The sequence below is a fragment of the Triticum urartu genome, chromosome 5A (assembly GCF_056163025.1).
Source record: "Triticum urartu cultivar PI428250 chromosome 5A, HENAU_Tu73, whole genome shotgun sequence".
Classification (NCBI taxonomy): domain Eukaryota; kingdom Viridiplantae; phylum Streptophyta; class Magnoliopsida; order Poales; family Poaceae; genus Triticum; species Triticum urartu.
In genome coordinates, this window is record NC_141877.1 from 648,794,944 (window position 1) to 648,818,980 (window position 24,037).

The 24,037-nt window shown below is 46.5% G+C and overlaps 3 protein-coding genes, 1 long non-coding RNA gene and 1 pseudogene across 6 annotated transcripts; all 5 read right to left on the minus strand.

The window, feature by feature from the left end:
* Positions 1 to 2,263: 2,263 nt before the first annotated feature.
* On the minus strand, positions 2,264 to 3,526 carry LOC147973757 (uncharacterized). The gene is made up of 4 exons (XM_087525087.1): positions 3,369 to 3,526; positions 2,963 to 3,269; positions 2,782 to 2,880; positions 2,264 to 2,710 (listed from the first exon to the last, which is right to left on the minus strand). Exons 1-4 carry the CDS (start codon positions 3,524 to 3,526, stop codon positions 2,264 to 2,266), a joined length of 1,011 nt encoding a protein of 336 aa, XP_087381213.1.
* Positions 3,527 to 6,983: 3,457 nt separating this feature from the next.
* Positions 6,984 to 8,668, minus strand: LOC147973758 (uncharacterized; annotated as a pseudogene).
* A 1,773-nt stretch (positions 8,669 to 10,441) lies between these two features.
* LOC147973759 (uncharacterized) lies at positions 10,442 to 20,470 on the minus strand. Of its 3 annotated transcripts, none has more exons than XR_015603681.1 (4): positions 20,042 to 20,470; positions 19,922 to 19,963; positions 13,170 to 13,302; positions 10,442 to 12,909 (listed from the first exon to the last, which is right to left on the minus strand). It is a non-coding gene; the product is annotated as an uncharacterized LOC147973759 (long non-coding RNA). The 3 variants fall into 3 exon arrangements; XR_015603682.1 differs by having other exon boundaries at positions 10,442 to 11,901; positions 12,783 to 12,909; positions 19,922 to 20,470; XR_015603680.1 differs by having other exon boundaries at positions 19,922 to 20,469.
* LOC147973760 (uncharacterized) lies at positions 15,491 to 16,380 on the minus strand. Its single transcript, XM_087522424.1, has 2 exons — positions 16,131 to 16,380; positions 15,491 to 15,882 (listed from the first exon to the last, which is right to left on the minus strand). Exons 1-2 carry the CDS (start codon positions 16,378 to 16,380, stop codon positions 15,491 to 15,493), a joined length of 642 nt encoding a protein of 213 aa, XP_087378550.1.
* Positions 17,601 to 18,533, minus strand: LOC147973761 (uncharacterized). Its single transcript, XM_087525088.1, has one exon. It carries the CDS (start codon positions 18,217 to 18,219, stop codon positions 17,617 to 17,619), a length of 603 nt encoding a protein of 200 aa, XP_087381214.1. The 5' UTR covers positions 18,220 to 18,533; the 3' UTR covers positions 17,601 to 17,616.
* Positions 20,471 to 24,037: the final 3,567 nt, after the last annotated feature.

A 24,037-nucleotide genomic window follows, 5' to 3' on the forward strand; every position in this document is an offset into this window, starting at 1 on the left:
GCCAGCAGCATAGCATGGATGGGCAAAATTTCGTGTTTTGACCCTTTTGTGAAACAAAATCGAGATCTGACCCCAGTTTGAAAACATTTCGGGATCTGACCCTTTTGCTACCGCCAGACCCTCAGGCGGTAGGGTTGCACAGTCTACCGCCGCAGGTTCAGGCGGTAGGTGTGCCTGACGGCCGTCAATCCGTTAACGGCTGCTTACGGACCTACCGCCAAAGACTTAGGCGGTAGCCCACACAAACCTACCGCCGAGGTCCCTGGCGGTAGGTTAACATAAACTTAACTACTTTGATTTTGTCTTCAATTTTTTTTGCCATAGGACATAACATAAGAAACAATAAGCACAATTTTATAGACATAACATAGTTTGATCACATCCAAAAAGTTTTGCCATTACGGACTAAGAAACAAGTACCAAATAACATAGTTTGATCACATAACATAGTTTAACCAAATAACATAACATAGTACGAAGGCAACATAAGAAGATTAACAAGTTCAACGGTCATCGACCACATAAAAGGTTTCATCCATAGGTAGCAATCAAACATGACGATCATCAGCAGCCACACGCATATATAGTTTAGATGATATTGATGACGATCATCATCTTCAAGCCTTGACGGTTGGTCTTCCTGATAGTAATAAGGATGGCCTGTCCAACATGAAGATTCTTGTCAACGAGGAAGCTCTTCCACCCATCTGTGCTTAAATTTGTGCGGCCGTCCGTGTCCACGCCGTACGCACAAGTAGTGACGGGGCCCCTTGCGGTAAGGCGTATTCCAGCATAGCCTTCTTCATCAGCCTCAATGCCACAACTCTCAGATAGGCTCTTTGGCAATTTCTGAATAAGAAAAACATATCAATTAATAAGTATGGATTATCTAAACTATTAACAATTTCTTGGAATCTACACTAATAACATACCATCTCATGTCGATCGATCATGGTAGTTGTCAGACGGGTCACGAATGGCGCCCCGATCAACTTAGCACGTGGCAGAAAGTTGTCCCATAGGTTGCACACCTCATGTTCGCTCAGCCTCACTCTTTGAGCACAGATGGTTTCCTCAAGTGGGTCTTCATCTTCATAGTCCTCATCAAGTGGTGGTGGTGGTGGCGCCATGTTCCTTATATAAGCATTGATTGGATAAAGTTAATTAAACATGAATATTTGTTCTAATGCAAGCAAAACAAATATCTACAATATTCACACAATAAATCATCACATATTGGTGGTGGTGGTGGCTATAAGAAAGACTAAACCTAGGGTTCATCTAGGTTCTAGGGTTCATTTAGGTTCTAGGATTCATCTAGGTTCTAGGGTTCATCTAGGTTCTAGGGTTCATCTAGGCTCTAGGGTTGATCATATCAACTAGATAGGGTTCCTCGTATTGCTATAAGAAAGACTAAACCTAGGGTTCCTCATATGGCTATAAGAAAGCGGAATGATTGACTCAAAGTAATTGGGGGATTGGAGGAGCTTACCTTTCTCTTTCCGTAGCCATCTCGATACGCAAAATCCGTGAATCAACGAAGAAGATTGGAGTGGGGAATTGGAGGAGATGAGAAAATGGGCGAGAGGAAGAAGAAGGCGGCTGGGTGGGTGGGGATTAGGGGTTGTGGTGGGGTGGGCGGCCGGCTGGCTTTATAAATGCTCAAACCTTACCGCCATAGGGCGCGGCGATAGCAGACCACAACCTACCGCCATCCGGCCCGGCGGTAGGATGCCTCCCCACCACGCCGATCTTCTGTGGCCAAAAAATCAAGCAGCGAAGCGGTAGGGTTGCGCAGCCTACTGCCGAGGCCCTGGGCGGTAGGGTGCTACCGCCAAGCGCCCTGGCGGTAGGGTGCGCACACCTACCGCTGCGCTGCTCGATTTTTTGGTCACAGAAGATCGGCGTGGTGGGGAGGCATCCTACTGCCGAGCCGAATGGCGGTAGGTTGTGGTCTGCTACCGCCGCGCCCTATGGCGGTAGGGTGCCTTTGTGTGCATTTTTTTGCACCTTCTAACTTCTTTTGTCTTCAATTTTTGACATACAACATTTAAACAACATATGTATGACATATAAAGCACACATTGTATGATATATGATGCACACACCACAAATCTATAAATAAGGTAGGTTCGATACACCACAAATATATAAATAAGGTAGGTTCGGTACATAGCAAATTAACGAAACAGTTTCACGAGCAAATTCATATGGTTCACGAAGCAAATATGCAAGTTTTTAGTTCAACGACACGGCAGCAACTTCAGTCCTTCCTTCCCCTCTTCGACGTTCGGTCCTCGTTATCCTTGGATCGCTTCTCAGCCGCTGTCTTTTTGCGGGCCGCAGGACGTGCTTTCTGAAACGGGGATGGACTCTTCCAGTCCTTCTTCGGCACATTCCTCTTCTCACGCTGGGTTGGCTGAGTTGGTGGAGGTCCATCGTCATCATCGTACTCCTCCTCATCATCATCATCCTCATCGTGCTCTTCCTCTTCGTCATCATGTTCTTCTTCTGCGCCCTCTTCTTCCTCTTCCTCTGCATCATCATCATCGTCGTCGTTCTCCTCCTCGTCATCTTGACCCACCCTAGAAGACGAGGGTGCATGGCTCGACGAAGCGAGGCTACGCATCGGTGCAGGAGGAAAAACATCCTCGGTGTTTGTAGCGCACCCAAGCAGGCCCACAAGCCGACGTGCTTTGTTGACGTATTTCTGCAATGATAACGGAAGAATATGTTAACTTCTCGAATGTCCAATGATAACGAAAATGAACTCCGTATTACCTTCACCGTTTCCCTCAACTTGTTCTCGCTAGCTCGAGTCCCAGGGACAGCACTAAGTGCATCAGAGGCATGAAAAATGCTTTTGTTCAGCTCCGAAGACTGCAAAGTAATAAAATGAGTCAATAGCACGAAAAGCTGATTTCATCCAACCGTCGGTTCGAAAGAGGTAAAAACAACATACCACTCTGTTCATGAGGGGTCCGTACTCCCTAAACCCGCCTTGAAGCTGTCTGATGCTCTCGTTGTAGGTTTCATTCTCCGAGGCGTCATCGAACAGGTCTTCGGCATCTGCTGTCGTCCACTGGGGCCTCAGACGCAGACGATGCTTGATGCCATCATCGTACCACAACATGTGATCCTCGTACGCGTCCCAGTCAATCACTCTCCTCTCCGTGTCTTTGCGTCCTTTCCGCTCGTTCCATTCATTCACGTATCTCGCATGTTCGGCTTCCCAATCCGTGATTGATTGATTGTTCTTCCTACTCATCCTGCAATGCGTAAGAAAGAATGTAAAACACCCTTCTTTTATTAATGTAAAGCATGAAAACAATAACTTAGAATCGATGAGGACGGCTTGTGGTACTCACTGGTGTAGGTCGTAGCCACCGGTATCGTGGCCGGCTGGTGGCGTGTGTTGCGCCTTACCAAATTGTGCGGCAACGCGCTGTGGCAAGTGGTACTCCACGGGATAGACGCAAATCATGGGCACGATGCACCGGAAGAGCAGCCGGTCCTGCTTGCACATTGTGTTCAGCTCGAACCCCCACTCTCGATCATCACTATACGGCCGCCAAGTAACCTATAACCAAGCAATGGTAAGCTCAAGTGAAAGTTTTATCGAAACAATGGTAAGCTCAAGTGAAAATGTAGTTCTTATACCTGGAAAGGCGTGAGAGCATCAAGCTCGTTGCTGAAGACCTTGTACAAGGCCTTCGATTCGCCCGTGTAGACACGCACCACGTCCCAAGCATATGCGACGGTCGGGTACCGATCATCTTCGTCATCTCCGCCATAGTCCGTCCATGCACGCGAGCGCATCTTCTCCGGACGGCCCACCGGGATTCGCTCCCACATCCAAATGGAGAGGCCCCATACACATCCACACATACCGGACGAGACTTCCGCTCTCTGGGTCGCGTCGTCAAGCTACCAACCAAGTATAGATGATAAGATGTCAAAATATAAAGCAACACACGTCTGATATTTGAAAGAAAGTGATATTCACTTACCGAACGGTATAGATAGGCAAGTCCGGTGGCCCCCCAGCTGTACCCCGCATCCCAGTCTTTCAGGAAGTCGAGATACATCCATAGGGCAGAGTTCCCGAAGCAGTCCGGAAACACTACCTCCGTGAGAATGTACCACAGGTAGGCCCTGGCGTACTGCTCCACCACCTGGGGCTCGGCACCTTCCGGGCACTTCCTCCGGTGCTCGAGGAGCCATGACAGCGGTATGCCGGAAGTCCGGTTGCTCTTAGCGGGGGGGGGGGGGGGGGGGGGGGAGGGCAGTCGCCGATGAGGCTGACAACCCTCTCGGGCCAGTTCGCCCTCTCCACTCTTCCTGTGAGAGGACGACCCTCCAGCGGTAGTGCCGTAATCATCGCCCAATCCTCGAGGGTCATGGACATCTCCCCGCATGGAAGATGAAAGATGTGCGTCTCTGGCCGCCACCGGTCGATCAAAGCCGCGAGAGCTGAGTGAACGAGCGTCGGCGGCTTACGCTTGAACTGCAGGACGAAACCCAATAGTCGGGCTCTCCTGAAGTACAGTGCGTACCGATCGTCGTACTCCATCTTAACCGTCGTCTTGTGAGCCCTCATCCGCAGTGGCGGCAGCATCTGTGAAAATCAATAACCAAAGTATAATTAGCATGGACATAATAGTTAGCAAGTTGTTTTCATCAATTCGAAAGATTTGGTTTAAAATGCTAATTACCACTCCATTCTCAATGAAACGGGCACGGTGACGCTTGTTGAACCTAGGGTCAAGCATTGTGTACTTTGTGCCGATGTCGTCCGCAAGAGGTGGCCTCCTAAAAGAATTGCATAACCACATTAAAAGATTTTTCAACATGAACTAGAGTTCAACATTAACTACGAAACACATCGATGCATAACAAAAATTGAACCTATGAGTTTAATCTTTAAATAATCATATATCAAGATTATTATGAACTAAATACAATACATATATCAAACATCAAATAAAATACTTTTATGAAGATGCAATCACCATGGTTTCAATGCATCATAACACATATTTCTCCAACAACATCCAACATGCATAATCTCATTTTTTTTCTTAAAAAAATGAACTAGGGTTCATCTTGAGGATTCATATACTACATATAACAAATATATCAAATATTCATCTCCAATATTTGCATCATCCAATACTTGCATCATAGCATCCAATACTTGCATCATAGCATAGGAACATGCATCATCCATCATATAAAAAAACCATTCAAATCAATTATGAACTAGGGTTCATCTTAACACAACCATAGCATAGGAACATGCATCATCCATCATATAGTTCAAATCTAACACAATATAACATCTAGAATCAACCTAAATCAATCCTAGGGTTAATTTTTTTTCAAATAGGAGTGATTTCAAACGAATAATGCGACGAATCAAAAGGTGTTTGATTAAAACTTGTTGGAGGGATTGAAAGAGCTTACTTTTCTTTCTTCGGGGCCATCTCGATCCGCAAAATCCGTCAAGAAACGAGGAAGATCGGAGGGGGGGTGGAGGGGAAGAGAGAGGGCGACTTTGACCAGTTTTGCTCTGTTCTTCGTGGTGGGGGGCGGCTGGGTGGGGGGAGAAGGGGGTGGGGGCGGCCAGCCTGCGGTTTATATATGCCCACGCCCTACCGCCGGAGTCTCCGGCGGTAGGTTCAGACAACCTACCGCCGGGTTGGGCGGCGGTAGGGTGTGACGGAGGGGGCACGGCGGCCGTTATCGTTGCTGACGTGGAAAAGTTTGCTACCACCGCAGCTCTCAGCGGTAGGCTATATGATCCTACCGCCGGGCCGCCTGGCGGTAGGCAAAAGGGTCAGATCCCGAAATGTTTTCAAACTGGGGTCAGATCTCGATTTTGTTTCACAAAAGGGTCAAAACACGAAATTTTGCCGCATGGATGTGATCTAGGTCACTATAATGATAGTACAACTGGAGGCGCACTTACCCTTACATAGCGTGTCAAGCTCTTTGTAATCATGGCGCTCCGAAATAGAGTCTACGCATTCAGTGTCCTTGGGGTCAGAGTGACAAGGAAATACTATATTCCAGTCTCCGCACAGTTATCATTGACACAACATTCAGTGGGGTCAAGCTTAACTGATCCATCTTTGGGCTCAACTAAGATGTCATCAGTAATGCTGCCAGATACTCTACAATATTTATAGATTTGACTGCTCCGGACCTGCAAATTTCGTGCATAATGTAAGCTACAAGGGACCACAGTGATGAGTAATAAAACATGGGAGTAACAAAATCTTACAAATCTTGTACTCCCTCTAAAGAAATATAAGAGCATTTAGATCACTAAAGTAGTGATCTAAATGGAGGGAGTACAGTTCATCTTCCAAGGAATGGAAGATAGCATTGAGCTTCGAATCATATTGCATGGTCATTTGGAACTTGCATGCATATTGGGAGGTTCAGGCATGAATATTTCGTATATAGCAATGGACATGTGTATATTTTTAACTCCCAAAACTTTAGTTACATTTCTGAAGTGTTTACGTTTGTCATGTACGATGTAACAAGATAACAAGTGAACAAGACCCAGGAAACGATCAGCTAAGGCAATTAATCTAGACTGCCCAACAGTTTACATATAAGAGTGTTCAACTGATAAAATTATTAACAGAAGATGCAAGTAGTAGAAACACAGAGCTCTTGTGTTCTATCTGCTATGGAGCGCCATAAGATAGTTCCACTAAGAAGATTTCTAGACCACATTTACAGATTGGATAAACAAATGCAAAATAAAATCAGAAGCAAGCATTCACTTGTCCAAAGACAATATCATCAACTGATCTCTGCTAATGATTACTACTAGTACAGCTCCAATTCTATGTAGTAAAGCATTTGGATCGTCTGTATTTATCAGTGTTGTTGATATAGAAAAACAGTAAGCCCACATCACATGTTCAACAAACATAGCACATTAGCATACCTAATGGGACAATAATCTACTGTGTTGACATTTCAGCTCCACCATCTCGACCACCATCTCCGCTGCCTACAAGCAAAAGAAACTCAATAAACCAAAGAAAATTCATGGAAGAGCTAAATCGATGAGAAGGCAAAACTACCCTTTACGACAAAGATAGGAATGGGGAAATGAAACCACATCTACTCCTATGCGCAATGTAGAGCGACAATTATCATTTACCTACTAATGAATTGCATGTTAGGACTGTTCAGAGGAAATGTATTCAAATAGAATTAATATCTAGAGAGGATTGTCCAGTAATGCCAAATGGGTCAAAAAAATAAGCTCAGGTTTTTTGAGGAACTTAAGTAATAAATGACAATACTCACTACTATTCAGGTTAAAATTACTAGTAATATTTTTTCTTGTAGGCTAAAAAAGATGCCAATAACTATTATGAATATATGATTAATATCAAGATCAATCAAGATACATAGCACTCCGCATGTGGAAATCAAATAACACGTTAAATATAAGATAGTTTTAGCGCAGGTGCTGCCCACTTGCCAGTTTCCTATCATTGGAAAGCTCATGCTAAATATACCAATAGTAGACAGAGAAAGGGATTACCTGTAAGGTAGAAATTTCTGTATTGATAATAGGTCCTGGTAGAAACACAACCTCTTTGTTTTTCAGTAAGATTTATGAAGTTCTTGGAGCATGTAGTCACCGAAAAATGTAGATAGTAATATGGAATTGCTGTCCTTGTCATAACCCTGCATCATAACCACATTTGACCCTAATGAAAAGAGCACATCTAGCTGAATGGTTTTCTGCAGCTCCCACCCAACAACACCATCAAGGTTACATTTCCTCTCCCATAATTGGATGCTCTTGCTTGGGCATTCTGACTTCGGCAGAACGGCAAGGCCCAGGCCACTAGACTCTGTCCGTACCACGATAAAGGACCAGTAGTCTACAGGATTAGCGTCTGCCGGCTTCTGGATCACCGCAATGCTCTGGCTTTGAAAATCAAACTCGAGGATGGCACCTTCAGAAAGCAGCCAGCAAAATGCATCTCTAACCAGGACACTCGGCCTCGAAGTGTAAACTGAATGTGTAGTCCCTACTGTGATGATATTCCCCCAAACACCAGTCTCTGACTCGTAGAGGCAAACAAGGCCAATCTGAATGGGGTGAAGCGGCAGTCACCGCGGCGCACATCACCACGGCGTTCTGAACGAACTTTCCTTGTTCCAAGCTGAACCCCGGTGGAAACGATACGCGGCGCTGATGGCCGGTGAGGGAATCCCACACGAGGGCCTCGCGGCGCGCCCGGCAGATGAGCAGGGCGAGGCCGTGGCGGCAGCCGAGAAACTCCCAGCCCTGGCAGCGGCTCCATGGCACGGTGAAGCGCGCGGGTGGGATGCGGTCCCGCTGGCCCATCGTCGTGGGGTTGAAGATGGGCGGCTTGTCTGCGTGTAATTGCTTGTCGAAGAAGCCGAGCAGCGGCGGTGGCTTGTTCCGGCTGTGGTGCTCGCGGAAGCGGCGGAGGAAGCCGGGGCTGGAGAGGATACGGCGCCAGCGCGTGCAGACGAGGGATGCGCGCCGAAGAGAGGACGGCTGCGGAGGGAGGCGGAGGAGGATATCCTCGAGGAGCACGCCGTCATCAAGCGCGGTCGCCGGCGCCGGCGACGCCGCCGCGACGGAGGGGCAGCTCATTCCGGCGGCGAGGCTAGGGTTCGGGAGCCTGTGTCGAGTGAAGTGGACTGTGGAGGTGGAAGGGAAATTGATTTGATTTTGGGGCAAAAGACACAAACTTGACCTGAGGATGAAACTATTTCACAAACTAAACTAGTTTTGAAAGTATTTCATCCAGCAGACCCTTAATGTGCAGCGCCTGACAGCAAGGCGGTGCACTCTACTGTGCAGCGCCTAACACTCGCGTCACACCTGTGAAGCGCCTGACAGCAAGGCGCTGCACTCTACTGTGCAGCGCCTAACACTCAGGCGCCACACCTGTGCAGTGCCCGACAGCTAAGCGCTGCACTACACTATGCAGCGCCTAGCTCTAAGGAGTTGCACAGTAGAGTGGAGCGCCTAGCTTTCGGGCTCTGCACAAAAGGGTCAGCGGTGTATTATTTTTTTCAAAAACAGTTTAGTTTGTGAAATACTTTCGCTCTGAGATTGAATTTGTCAATTTTACCTGATTTTGGCCAATGTTACTCGGCGAATGTCATAGAAATCAAATCTGGTGAATCTCAGCGAACCGTTGGATGCGTGCACAAATCTTGGACCACATGCGCGTCGCCACGCCAGCTTGCGAAAGCCGTTTGCTCCCGACTAGAAATCGTGAGAGCGAATCGGTTATACGCCTACCAGACCCCTCTCGCCCAGCTCGCTTCCCTCACTCCCATCTCCCGCACCGGAGGTCCGAGCGGCCCCTCTCGCACCCTCCCGATGATTTTTTTGTCTGGTACTCACTGCCTCCGCCGCATCCCCCCTCCTCCAAAAGCTGCTTCATCACCAATGCGGCCTGCGCCACTGCAGGCTCTTTTCCCCTGCAGTCGCTTTTCCAAAAACCTAAGTCACACATGCATGTCGCACGCGAATGGATCGCTATCTAGTATACATAGAAGTGGTTTTAGAAGAAGGCGCGGTGGAGAGAATGAGGAGGCCATGGTGCCGCGGATTAGTGAGATGGCACAAGCTAGACCGTAGATGGTTGGATAGTGGTCCCTAGGGCGTTTAATGCCATGATGTTGATGATGGCAGGCACGCATCCGTTTTCAACAAAGTGAATTGTTAAGTGGCATGAGTATCTGACGACTTGTATGATAGTTATTTCAAATTCCACTGTTTTAGCCAAATTTCAAAGCAATTGAGCTATTAGCATAACTAATTAACCAAGATATCGCCATGGACGAATAAGAAATATAGAAAATGAAAATAGGTGAGAGGTGGATTTTTCTTTCTAATTAGATGATTTCTCACCAATTTGTGTGATTGAGTGAGTTCATCCTCCTCCTATATACTACTCCCTCCGTCCGGAAAAAATATCGGAGAAATGGATAAAAACAAATGTATTTAGAACCAAAACACATCTAGATAAATCCATTTCTCCCACAAATATCTATGGAGGGAGTACATACCAACAAGCATTTCTAAAAGCCAACTTCTTTCTTTCTAAAGGCGGCCGCTGCTCTCAACTTCCTCCATCTCCTTGGTTCATAGCCATGCTATGCATCATCCAACAAAAACAAAATTAAGCAGACCAAGTATGACTCACTCAGGAATTCATTCATTTATGCATGCCCTCCAAATCAATGGGAATTCAGAAGTTCATCAATGCACTTAAAATCAATACACGGCAAGATAATAGCTAACCCACTCCAAATGAGGGTTGATTACGAACTCTCAAGAGATATGTTGCACAACAATGATAAGTCATACATAGCAAGCTAGCTCTTCTAAAAAAAAAGCTAGCTCTTCTAAAAACAAGAAGCACACGACAAACTAACTAAGCCGGTGTACGAGCTACATTGCCATCAAGCTCCACTACAAGCTCCATCCATCCATCCATCCATCCATTAATCTTCCAGCCCTCCGAAAGATCAAACTTGTGGGTCCACCATCTCCGGGATAGATTTTCTTCGCTTGGAGTGCCATTGAGTAATAACCACGACTCCCATGATTTTTTCTTCTTTATACAGACATGCTCTCCTCCGTAACATTCAAACAACCAATGAGTCATATCTCTCTCTAATCAACACATCACAACACAATACATGGATGCATACTGACACAATGTTCAAATATATAACAAGGACCAGTTGATGAATATCAAATAACCCAAAGCTTCTTAAAAAACACTAATAATAAACCAAGCTTCATTTCAAGCATTGCCAATTTGCTCTCAAATAATAAACAAGAGACACCTAAAAAACATCTTGCCAGGTTGGAAATAACTACAACTTTGCCGATAAAGGATAAAATCACAACACTCTATACAAGGAGACCAAGGCAACCACAAGATTCATCAAACGACATCGATAACCGCCAGAGGCTAAACACTGCCTCTGATACACTTGTTAATATAATAGCAGCAGCTACTCCAAAACAGTTTAAGCAATCATAATATTTTACAAACAACTAGAAACAAAAGCTATGTTCTGAAACTCATTCAAGAAGAGGACAAAACATCCTTCATCATCTGAGAATAAAATAAACATTGCACAACACCTACACTACATATGAGTGGGGTTGGACTAATTAATATGCAGAAATAAGAGATTCGGACATGTACAAATGGTTAAGAATTGGCATGGCCTTGACTAGCATATTAAATGGATGACACTATCAAACGAGACATTGACTCGAAGTAGAGATGCAATGCATTATAAAATAGAAGCAATGGTCACCAAAAGGGCGCAAAATCTAGAAAAACCAACACGGAAAACTACAATCAGCCACCTTAGGTGTGACTAGTTTCTTACCAGCTATGCCAGGCCACTTAGCACCCCACAATACAATCATTGTAGTCGAATTGGTGCCAGAAGGTCTGCATCAAGGATCATAAGAGACATACATGGTCAAGGCTACAGACAAACAAGAGAATCGTTTGCTCAAAAGGGACAAGACACATGAACTAGTCAAGTTTCTAATGGAGCCTTCATTTGCTCAAAAGGTACAATATGCATGCACAAGTACTCAAGCTTACTAGTTGAACCTGGGTACGAATCAATCTCTCTGAATAACTAATACAATCCCCACCACCGGTCCAAGGATTTGAAATGAGAATTGAGGAACTGAATGTAAAAAGAACGGATCATCCCGCATCGTCGGTAGTAGTCAATCATGGTGGTCAAAGGGGTAACATCTCCATGGGTTCTCCTGCAAAATAGAACCAGAATACTACCAAATACTACCAACAACACCCATTGAGTTGTGACGTCCTACACAGAAAAACAAATGAGACGTTTTTATTAAGATGCATCGCTTGAAACTACATCAGAACCAAACAAGAACACGTACACAAACCAACAAAAAAGACAAAGGATTATCCTTGTGCATAATGACTCCCAAAGCTAGAGAGACTCTTCTATTTTTCCATGAGGATACAATACACTCAAACATTCTAAAGTCAGAAAGGATCCTCTAAAGATACGGTAATTTTCTTTCACGGAAGATGAGCTATTCTACTTCATCGTTTATACTTGGAAGCACAACCATGCTAAGCCGGAGTGCACATACGACAGCAAGAAGAGCTAATACAACCTGTTGTTCATGTTAAATTAAACATACAACAAGAAAATTAAATGATTAATCAAGCTAGGACACACCACAATAACAAATATGATGTGATGTGAACGAATTAGAAGGAACCAAAGTTGAACTACTCCCTCTGATCCATATTATACTGTCGCTGGTTTAAAAAAATTCCTCATACAGGAAGGACCTCATGCATACAGTTAGGACCCTTCCTCATCGGGAGGCAGGGCAAAATTACACAAGCTAAGCAAGAAGCTAAGCTGGTGGGATGAACATGAAACCAAAACCACAAACCCAGGTCGGACCTCACCTCGCCACCGTTTTGTGGTTTCACAAACAACCACGCACACACAAAAAATGAAAACCTCTACAACTGTAGGATAAGCACCTAATTAGATAGAATGTTTTCCTACGGTCCAGCTAGCATGGCTCAATAGGAAGAATTAATTGACGGCTCCCCGTCGACAATCCCAGGTCTCTAGCTCATCACAACCAACCACGAGATTTAGGCAAAGCAAAGCAACACATAATTGAGGGAAAACACATGCAGTGGAGAGGGATCGACCTTGTGTGGTCGTGGTGGACAGTCGAGGTCAAGGTCTCGTCGGAGTCCATGTCCGCCTAGTCAGCTCAGGGTCGTCCTCCTCATCAATAGAATAGGGCACCTGCTAACCTGAATCTTGAGGTTTTGCCTAAAAAGAAAACACAATCCAGTAAAGTGCAGTCTGAATAAACAAATTCCATACTCTGAATGCCAAGAAAAACAGATATGAAGAACTTTGATTTAGCATGCACCACAAGTCCATAACTGACTAATGAACAAGTAGAGCAGAGTAGCACCATAGACTCATCAGATTTTAAATATACACCTAACTCTGATCTATCTTTGTAGGAAGCATTACAACTCTTTTACTTGGAGACCGGATAAGCAAAATGGAAATAATGTACCTACATCATGAATAAAACAAGCTCCACTGCTATCAAGCGCTGCTACAAGCTCTATCCATCCGTCTCCTCGCCCTCCGAAAGATCAAACTTGCAGGTCCACCATCTCCTCGCATAGGTTTTCTTCCCTTGAGCGTCGCCTGTAACAACCAAGACTCCCATCATTTTTTGTTCTTTACATAGATAAGCTCTCTCCCGTAACATTCAAAGAAGCAACGAGTCAGAACTCTCTCTAATCAACACAACACAATACAATAAATAGATGCACACTAACACAATAATCAAATATATCTAACAAGGCCCCGCCAGTGAGTTGCAAATAACGGATAGTTGCTTCTACAAAATGTAGAAAATAAACCAAGCTTCACTTCGAACATTGCCAATTTGCTCTCAAGTACTCCCTCTGTTTCTATAAGTCATTTTAGAGATTTCAATATGGACGACATACGGATGTATATTGACATATTTTAGAGTTTAGATCCACTCATTTTGCTCTGTATGTAGTCCATATTAGAATATCTACAAGGACTTATATTTACGAACAGAGGGAGTAGTAAACAAAGATACCTATAAACCATTGCCAGATTGGAAATAAATACAACTTTGCCATTAAAAGATAAAATCATGACACTTCATACAAGGAGGCCAAGGTAAACATAAGATTCATCAAACAAGTCGATACAGAGGGAGCGCCAAAGTCTAAACACTGCCTCTGAAAAACTCATTAATATAACGGCAGGGGCTACTCTTGAACAGTTTAGGCAAGCAATCATAATATTGATCAAACAACAACCAAAATCAAAAGCTATGTTCTGGAGCCCATTCAAAAGAGGACAAACATCGCTCATCATCTAAGAATGAGATACACAGGGCACGACACCTACACTACACATGCCTTGGTAAAATGATCAAATATCATAGTCTAAGTAGACCCTGACAACTAGAAACAACCAAAAAAGTTCCAAATCAGGTTGTTAAACAAGAGCCAAACATCCCACAAACCCAAGACATGATCATTAACTGAAACCATATAACTAAGCCTCAACATGTCAACGGTAGCAACATAACACCATAGGTCAGACCACAAGCACTAGAATCATCGGAGCGAAGCACAATATGGTCCCATAGCAGATTGAGGACAAAGTAGAGGCCGGTACAAGGTGGGAGTTCATGGACTACCGCCATGGCCATGTTCTCCTTTGCCACCCAAGGCGGCTCGATTTCATCGTGTGGCACCCGCCATCACCGGCGAGAAGGTGTGCATCCCGCTTACCATGAAACAATCTTACTCTAGTCCCAAACACCTCTACAACAACGCCGCGCTGATCTGCGGCTGTGAGGCCAACGGTGACGATGACGGCCACCTCGCGGACTGCCAGCCCATGAGCCCGTTCCGCATAGTTGGCGTGTGTACCTGATATGAGCCTGGCCGGAGAAACCGCGTGGACGCCTGCGTCTATTACTCGCTGGTTAACCAGTGGAGCAGGGAGGCCAGGGCTTTTAGTAACGCATGGTCAATCAGCCTTTTACTTCGTGCTCGGTGCCGTCATTGGCAAGACCATGTACCAGCTATTCTTTGATGAACACTTGTTTGTTGGTCTACGACATGGATAAGGGCACCATCACCTTTTTGTACCAACCAATCAGACGTGACACCTGTCTCATAAAGGTGGACGGTGGAACGCGGCTCAGCCTTGCACACATTTCGAGTATGGGATTGAACTTACACGAGCTCCACTGGTTGGGCGGCGGCGGGGAACCAGTCTAGAATGAACAAACTGTATATGGTCTGTTTGCACGTCATCTTCAAGGACCTGGAGGTGCATTATTTCCTATCGCTCTATCTCTTCCAGATTAAGATCGTCGTGGTTGCCGAGGAGGGCAATGCTCTGTTCCTAGGGACAGTGGTCAAGAAGGTGCATGAGCCAGATGACGATATGAAGATCGTGTACCCTTATGTTGCCTTCTATGTGCCACCAGTTGGTAATAATGTGCACCTCCATCCTCCTCTTTCTTTGTATGTTACTTGAATCAACATCCAGTATGGTAGCTTTAACATTTCCTAATTATCAAAAATTTGCTACGATGATGTGTTCCTGAAGCAACTCTTAAAGAAAGCCTATCTTCGAAATAGAACTATTTTCCCCGTAAGACACATATCTTCAGAGGTAAAACTAAGTCCCCCCATAGGACATAAATGTCCCTTGCCAAGCATATCTAACTTGGCTTCCACCTATTGAATTTCACCGAGAACTGCTTCAGGAACACATCGTCGTAGCAAAATTTAGATAATTAGGGAATGTTAAAGCCACCTTACTACATGTTGATTCAAGCAACATACAAAGAAAGAGGAGAATGGAGGTGCATATTATTAGCAACTGGTGGAACATAGAAGGCAGCATAAGGGTACACGGTCTTCATATCGTCATCTGGCTCACGCACCTTCTTGACCTCCAGCGATTCTAGAAAGATCACGAACATGCCGGGCACTGTCCCTAGGAACAGAGCATCTCCCTCCTCGGCAACCACGAAGATCTTAATCTGAAAGAGATAGAGCGATAGGAAATAATGCACCTCCAGGTCCTTGAAGTTGACATGCAAACGGATCACAATTCGTTCATTCCAGACTGGTTCCCGCTGCCGCCCAACCAGTGGAGCTCGTGCAAGATCAATCTCATACTTGAAATGTGTGCAAGGCCAAGCCACTTTCCGCCGTCCACCTTTATGAGGCAGGCGTCACTTCGGATTGGTTGGTACAAAAAGGTGATAGTGCTCTTGTCCATGTGGTAGATCAGCAAGTGTTCATTAAAAAATAACTAGTACATGGTCTTGCCAACAAGGGCACCAGACACGAAACAAAGGCTGATGTACCACATGTCACTAAACGCCTTGGCCTCCTCGCTCCACTAGTTAACCAGCGAGTAATATACGCAGGCATCCAGACGGTTTTCTCCGGCCAGGCTCGTACAGACAACGGCTATGCAGAATGGGCTCGTGGGCTGGCAGTCCGCGAGGTGGCCGTCATCGTCACCGCCAAGCTCATAACCACATATCAGCGTCGCGTTCACATAGAGGTGCCTGAGTCCAGAGTAAGATTGTTTCATGGTAAGCGGGATACACACCTTTTCGCCGGTGATGGGGTGCCACACGAGGAAATCGAGCCGTCTTGGGTGGCTGAGGAGAACGCGGCCGTGGCGGCAGTCCATGAACTCCCACATCGGACCAACACCTAAGTAGTAGTAGGCAAGGAGGCGGTCGTGTTACCCGACGCCGATGTAATGGGCCCACCCCGAAAGCAAGACGGTGCACCACCATCGTCGGAGGCCAACAACAAGCTAAGGTGCCGAAACAGTGCATGCATGCTACAGTATACAAAGAGATTTGAGGCCACGCCCCAGGCCATGGCCACTGGGGCGGCCCCGCCATTGAACATTGGTTTTTGTAAAGATTATACTAAAGAAGAATTGATAAACATGAGCATTTGTCGGAGGGCTATGGTGGAGCTGATTTAGTTTTGCAAGCTGAAGATTGACCTAACATAGTCGGGGTAGTTTTCTTTAAGTAAATAGTGCATAACTGGAGGTACATCAAGCAAAGGAAATTAGTTTCCATCAAGGGGCCAGCTCCTTAATATTGCTTCGGAAGGTATTATCATAAGCATGCGCAAACAGAAAAACTTACGAGTTTTGAGTGCAAAAATGTTATATTATATATATATATATAACCATATTATCTTGACCTAATTAGTGGCCATATATGAAATTCTTAGACTAACGCTAGGAGTAGTTCACAGCCATCAGTGGCGGCAACCTGTAGGGTTGTTTTTTAGTCCTTCCTATGTGATGAGTCAAACCAAATTTAATTCATATAAATACCTTATAAGCAAGAAAAAACAAACTCCAAAGGGACCAAACAAATTCATAGATTTGCCCATACCTGGTTATATTGAGCTCACTTGCAACTACTAATAAGCAAACACCTATGCGAGTAGATATATTGATCTCCGCTTTGGTTGAATGCTTGAGAAAGTTGAAAGCATAAAATTTGACAGAGATACAAAGAGGCCATTTGGTAGAATCAAGTACTCTACCAGGTCTAGGGCGTAGGTCGTAGGGGCAAGGAGGAAGTGGACGTGGCGAGGAACGGGCGCGCCGGCGGCAGGGCGCCGTCGCGGCTAGGGTTGAGGGCGGTGGCGGCTTGGCTGCGGCGGCTAGGGTTTCCGGCTCCTCAGGGAGCCGGGCAAGAGGAGATAATATTCTTCTTATTGCTTGATCTGAAAAGAGTCTTACAACTTATATTTATAACCTAGATAACTTGCACACGAATTAACCTAAGATAACTTGTGGGCTAAGATTGCCCGATGGGCCTTCCATATGACAGGCCGGACATAACACTTCTCCCCGCCTGCACGAGCTGTAAGGTGGGGAAGCGCTTGCTTGAACTCCTCGAGGTAATCAACCAGCGTCAAACACTTTCTCGACATCTGGGGCGGCCAGGTCGGCGGTGACGGCGTCCTCCGGAATGTAGTCTGCCACCTCTAGGTAGAAGAGTCGCGGGCAGGCGTGGCCGGGCTTGTAGGGTTCGTCGCAGTTGAAGCACAACCCTTGGCGGCGACGCTCGAGTATCTCAGCTGGGGTGAGCTGGCGGAACGGGCGCCCCGCGGTCGCGGCGAGGGGTGCCGCAGAAGCCTGCACAGGCCGACCCTGCGCGGAATCCGGTCCGGGTAGCGACTCAGCAGTCTGGGACGGTGATTCCTGCTGGATGGCCACCGCGCGGCGCTCGAACGCGCGGGCGTAATACATGGCCGACTGGAGATCCTGGGGTCCCCGAAGTTCCACGTCCATGCGGATATGGTCCGGCAGACCGCCCACAAATAACTCAACGCGCTGAGTTGCGGAGACGCCCGGCGCGTGGCACGCCAGGGCCTGGAAGCGGTCGGTGTAGTCCTGCACCGTGGATGTGAAAGGTAAGCGGCCGAGGGCCGCCAGTTGGCTCCCGCGGATAGGAGGCCCGAACCGGAGGAGACAGAGCTCCCGAAAGCGCTCCCATGGTGGCATGCCGCCCTCGTCTTGCTCGAGGGCGTAGTACTAGGTCTGTGCTGCGCCTCGAAGATGATAGGACGCGAGCCAGGTGCGATCCGAAGCGAGCGTCTGCTGCCCTGGAAAGAACTACTCGCACTGGTTGAGCCAGTTGAGGGGGTCCTCCGTGCCCTCGTAGGTGGCGAAGTCGAGTTTGGCGAACCGCGGCGGTGTCTGCTGCGGCCCGCCGTGCCGAGCAGGCTCGGGGGCTCGGAACAGTGAAGCAGGGGGTGCCTGATCGGAGTAGTCCGAGTACTGGCCGGCGGGGCCGGATGGCCCGCCAAACTGCGGGAACGGAGTCGGCTCAACCGGGGGCGTGGTGTAGACCGGCGAAGGCGAAGACCCCGCCGCCCATGCTGGCAGGGGGACGGGGACGGGGGAAACCAGACCTGATGGATCGGTAACCCGGTAGTCGAGGCCACGCCCGAGCTGGTCACGGATGATGAGGGCGCGGAGAACGGCGGTGGAAGCAGGCCCTGGGACGCCGTCGGCGGCGGCTGCTGGACCGGCCATGCGGGGGACGGCGTCTGCTGAACCGGTCCGACGGTGGGCGGTGGCTGCTGCAGCCAGGAGGCGGCCGAGGTGGCCGGCGGCAAGGGCCAGAGGGGCGCCGCGGCCGGCGCTGTCCCGGATGCCAAGCCCGCCTGGATCGGCCAGAACGGGGACCCACTGTACGCGGGCGCGCCCTGGTACGGTCCTGGTGGTGGCGCGAAGGGGCCCGCCCCGCCCCCGTACGGCGGCTGCTGCTGTAGGAGAAGGCCAGGGGCGGCAATCGGGGCCGACAGCGGGTGAGCGTAGGCCCCGGCCCCATATTGCTGTTGGAGCGTGGCGGCGAGTTGCTCCGGCGACAAGGCGGCCACCGGTGATGGTGCAGATGCGCCCGGAGACGGTGCAGGCGGTGCCGAGGAGGAGACGGGACACGCCAGCGAGGTCCCGGCGGATGTGGTCGGCGCGGTGATGATTGGCGCCGTCGTCATGGGCGTGGTGGTACCGACGGTCAGCGGCGGCGGTGGTGGCGGCAGCGACATGATCGCAACGTGGTCTCTGGTTACCAAATTGGTAGAATCAAGTACTCTACCAGGTCTAGGGCGTAGGTCGTAGGGGCAAGGAGGAAGTGGACGTGGCGAGGAACGGGCGCGCCGGCGGCAAGGCGCCGTCGTGGCTAGGGTTGAGGGCGGCGGCGGCTTGGCTGTGGCGGCTAGGGTTTCCGGCTCCTCAGGAAGCCGGGCAATAGAAGATAATATTCTTCTTATTGCTTGATCTGAAAAGAGTCTTACAACTTATATTTATAACCTAGATAACTTGCACACGAATTAATCTAAGATAACTTATGGGCTAAGATTGCCCGATGGGCCTTCCATATGACAGGCCGGACATAACACCACTACTACCAAGATTTGAGGTGAAAGAACTGACCAAACATGTTGGTGGTGGCACACAGATACCATGGTTGGGCTGCCTGCATGTGCCCGTGGTAAGACTGCTACTATTTTATATGTATAAATACAGTGAGTTAAAAAATGCAGCGAAACAAAATGCCGCAAAATCACCAACTTACAAATTCTTGAGTTAGGCTGCACTATCAATGTATTGAGTTAATTAGAGGCTGGTTCAGCAGTTCAAATATACTATCCGCAAGGAAACTGAATTGGAATGGACGAAAGGATAACTGGCCACTTACAAATTCTGTTTGTTTATGTAATATGAGAATGCACCATTTTCCCTGTAATTTTGTCAAACAGCACATTAGTTCGTTGAAAGACGTGACTTGTCGATAAAATTAAAATAAACTGCAACACACAAATGCTGGTAGCACCCGCGACATGAGTGTGTCCGCGTCAATGAAACTGCTGTCCGTCCAGAGCATCCAGCGGCGCCGGCGGGCCGAGGTATACTATCCCCGACGACAAAGTCGCCGTCCACTGCTGCCGCGCGCTACGCAGAGCAAATCTCGCTTCAGCAGAACTCCCCACATGTCGATGGCTGCGAGTTGGCCCCCCATACCAGCCGCCGGGACGCGCCCGATCGACGGGACTCAGAAGCCGGCCGGGGATGACACAGGGCGCCGCTGGTTCTAGAGATCCCGTTAATCAGCAGCCGCGGCGCGTTGGGGAGATCCAGTACTCCCACCCCCTGCGCTCCTTCTCTATACTCCTCCCCCACCTCCCTACTCTGCATCGACCAGGATTTAGAGAGGATGATGCGATCTGGAGGCACTGGCCAAGGTTTGAGACACAAAGAAGGTAAATGAAGGCGATCGATCGGTCATGTCTCTTCGGATGCGTGCGTCTGTTCCAGAACATGAACCGCCGTATTGGAAGATCCCGAGTCATATGGGCATGCGCACGACGCTAGGACGGTGCTCGGTTGTGTTAAAAAAGAAAAGAAAAGACGGTGCTCGGTTCCGGAACGTGTCTCCCTGAGGTTGCCTCAAATCCAATTAATGGCTATCTATAATGCATGCCTCAAATCGATAACCAAAATTAATTGAGGTGATCTGGCTGAAGGAGAAGCTAGAGAATTCCTAGCAGTGGGAGGCTCCTATTTAGAAATTTTTGTTTGGCATTTTTTCATACTTTGAAATATATTTTTCGCGTGCAGGAGCGCGCGCTCTCGGGAGCACCAACGGATTTCCGCTAATTCTCAGTATAATTATCTTTTCTGGATTTTTGGAGTTTTTCTTGAAGCATAAATCAAGCAATCAGAAAACAACACGTGTATTTGGATGACTAACCACGTAGAATGTGCAAACTTGCATTAGAAAAAAAGGTATTTGATTATCTCATCATAAATACAAAAACAACATTTCTTACTCCCTTTGCTAGTAGCGTCATGAGACATTGTCTTTGGTTACACTACTAGGAAAAGGCCTACTAATAGCGCACCAGTTTTGCCTACTAATGGCGCATCACTGGTGCGCCATTAGTATATAACACCATGCGCCATTAGTATGCCTCCCAGGGCCATATTTAACCATGTGCTTTAGCACACTAATGACGCACTCTGTAGTGATGCGCCATTAGTATGAATATTAGGTTTTTTTTTTTTACTTTTCTGATTTTTGCACAGGTTACAAAATATATTATTTAACTGAATATAGACAGTAGCACACAGCAACAACAGATTCATCGAATACAATAGAAGATTAGTCTCCGAATACAATTCATCATATTAGTCTCCGAATTCAAAATACCGAACAAAGATAAAACATTACAAGTCTCGAGACCGTGAGTATCGAGTTTGTCGGAAGTAATACTAATCCTAAGAAGTCCTATTAATCATCATCATACAACTTCTACTCGTTATTCATAACAAGTCATACGATCATCATCTTGATAGTCATCGAACCAACCCTACTTAATTGTTCTTAGCACATGATCATCAGTATTAGGCAGGACCTAAATATCCTATTTAAGCTAAAATAGTATAAAACAATATAGACCCTGACTCTCCATTATGGAGAATGGAGAACATCCTGTCTCCAATTCTTGCGCTTCGCTTTCTTTTGCTTCCAAGAAGCTCCTTACGACTGTCCATACATTTTTTCCATCTTTTGATTTTCATGTCTCCATTTCTTTTAGAAATCTCGTACGGACAGTTGAGATTCGTAGGACGACCTGGCTATATGTTCAAAACATTAACACTACCTTTCTGATACATCATATGAGGCACACAATTCTCTGGGATTATCTGTTGAAAAACATAATAATAACTTCATAGTTAGCAATGATGTACTAGTTTTAGAAGTATGCAAAAGATGCACGGATGTCGTAATAGTAAAAATCTTACCAGGGTATCTCCATGGTAGTTGCCGTAGTTGAACACATGCACTAGTGGCACGTATTTACCATAATGTTGAGGAGTTTGATTGTGGATAGTGTAATTCTCAATGTCAGTACAAAATCCGACCAGATGATTTTTCTCCTTGTAAGTTGTTAATTCGGAGCCATCGGTGTAGTGGGTTTTGTCTACCATCTCCCGCACATTCTTTGAACAATAAAAATAAGCTGTCAATGGAAATAAGCTATCAACTATTTTGAAATAAACAATATAAATTAGCTAATAACTATGTTTAAGAAACTCACATAGCGGTAGAACTGGAGGCGTATCAACAAGGACCCAAATGTCCATATTGTCTTGGTTGATGTCAGGATTACCAAGATCCATGGTGATAAGCATACCCTCATCAAAACCATACATCTTGCAAAATGCTTCCCAATTTTTGCAACCAAAATGGGTTACGCTCTCAGAATTATATAGATTTACTTCAAAGTCCACATCGTGATGAGTCCTTAGGTGAATTTTCTTTGTTTCAGAAATTTCATGGTCTTCAAAATCCATCCTCTCCAAGACATAGCGTCTTGCATGGCATGGGATAAGCTATACTCAAATTGTAAAAGATGAAAATTACACGTTGAAATAGTTGAAGTCATGCTTAATTATGAAAATAACACTTGCCGTCGTTGTGTACCGTTTCAACTTCGAAGGTCTCCTCGAGCTTAATGCTGAAGCGCCGATCATCATCCAGGTGAGGCATGTCGCACAGACCTCGATCGTCGTGGCACCAGTCGCACTCCGCCGGGAGACTTTCGTCGTCCGATGATGATGACGACATATCCTACGTTCATAATTCAAAACTACATCATTTAGGGTTTGTCGACACCGAGGCATCCTAAAAGCTAAGCTTTTATCATTTAGGGTTTGTCAACGCTGAGGCACCCTAAAAGCCTAAGCTTTCATCATTTAGGTTCTTATCGACACCGAGGCACCCTAAAAGCCAAGGTTTTATCATTTAGGGTTTGTCGACGTCGAGGCACCCTAAAAGCCTAAGCTTTCATCATTTAGGTTTTGTCGACGCCGAGTCACCCTAAAAGCCTAAGCGTACATCATTTAGGTTCTCATCGACACCGAGGCACCCTATAGAAGCCAAGTTAAGTTTTCATCATTTAGGGTTTATCGATGCCGAGGCACCCTAGGTTGGGCCTAATCACTTGGCACTAATCACTTGGCTCTATTGCCACCTATGTTGGGTTTATCATCTAGGGTTTATCGATGCTAACGAGAATTCTAAGCTGGGCCTAATCACTTGGCTCTATTGCCACCTATGGTTTAATGCAGCAAGAATGGCGGGGCAGTTGATCCTACTTAACTAAGTACTAAGATACCCCGGCCAATGCATTAGTCGCAAGTACCCCATATGTCCTATTTTTAGCAAAGTCATGCTAAAATTCACGGAAAATTTCAGCATGACCTTTGCTGAAATAGGACATATGGAGTATCCGAATTTGCCGGAACGGAAGTTAATCGACATTCCGGCAAACTCAAGGGCCTCTCGGGGTACCTGCAAATTCATCATGACACAATGGTCGGAGACAAAACCCAGCCACAGACCATATGGTCCTCTGCTTTCATATGGACAAAAATCAGCTCAACTTATGTGAGCTTCCATTCCAAATCTAATAGGTCACCCAACAAAAAATCATCAATAGTTTAGCAAGTCTGTACAAGCACAGAAAGAATAGAAAGTCTGCTGCCTATTCAAACACAGAAACAAAACACTACTTGAAACTTCTGCTACATTTGGACCATGGCAATTTACTTTCATGGAGCATGACAAATGTATTTTACAGACCATGGCATTGTTTTTACTATATGCACCATGGCAAATTTCATCTATAAACCATGGAAAAATACATGATACAGTGCATTTTTCTTCAAAATGACAAATACTCGGTTAAAAATATGCAAATGATTTCCTAGGGGTTTCAGACATGCTATGTGTGTCTGAATACATGTG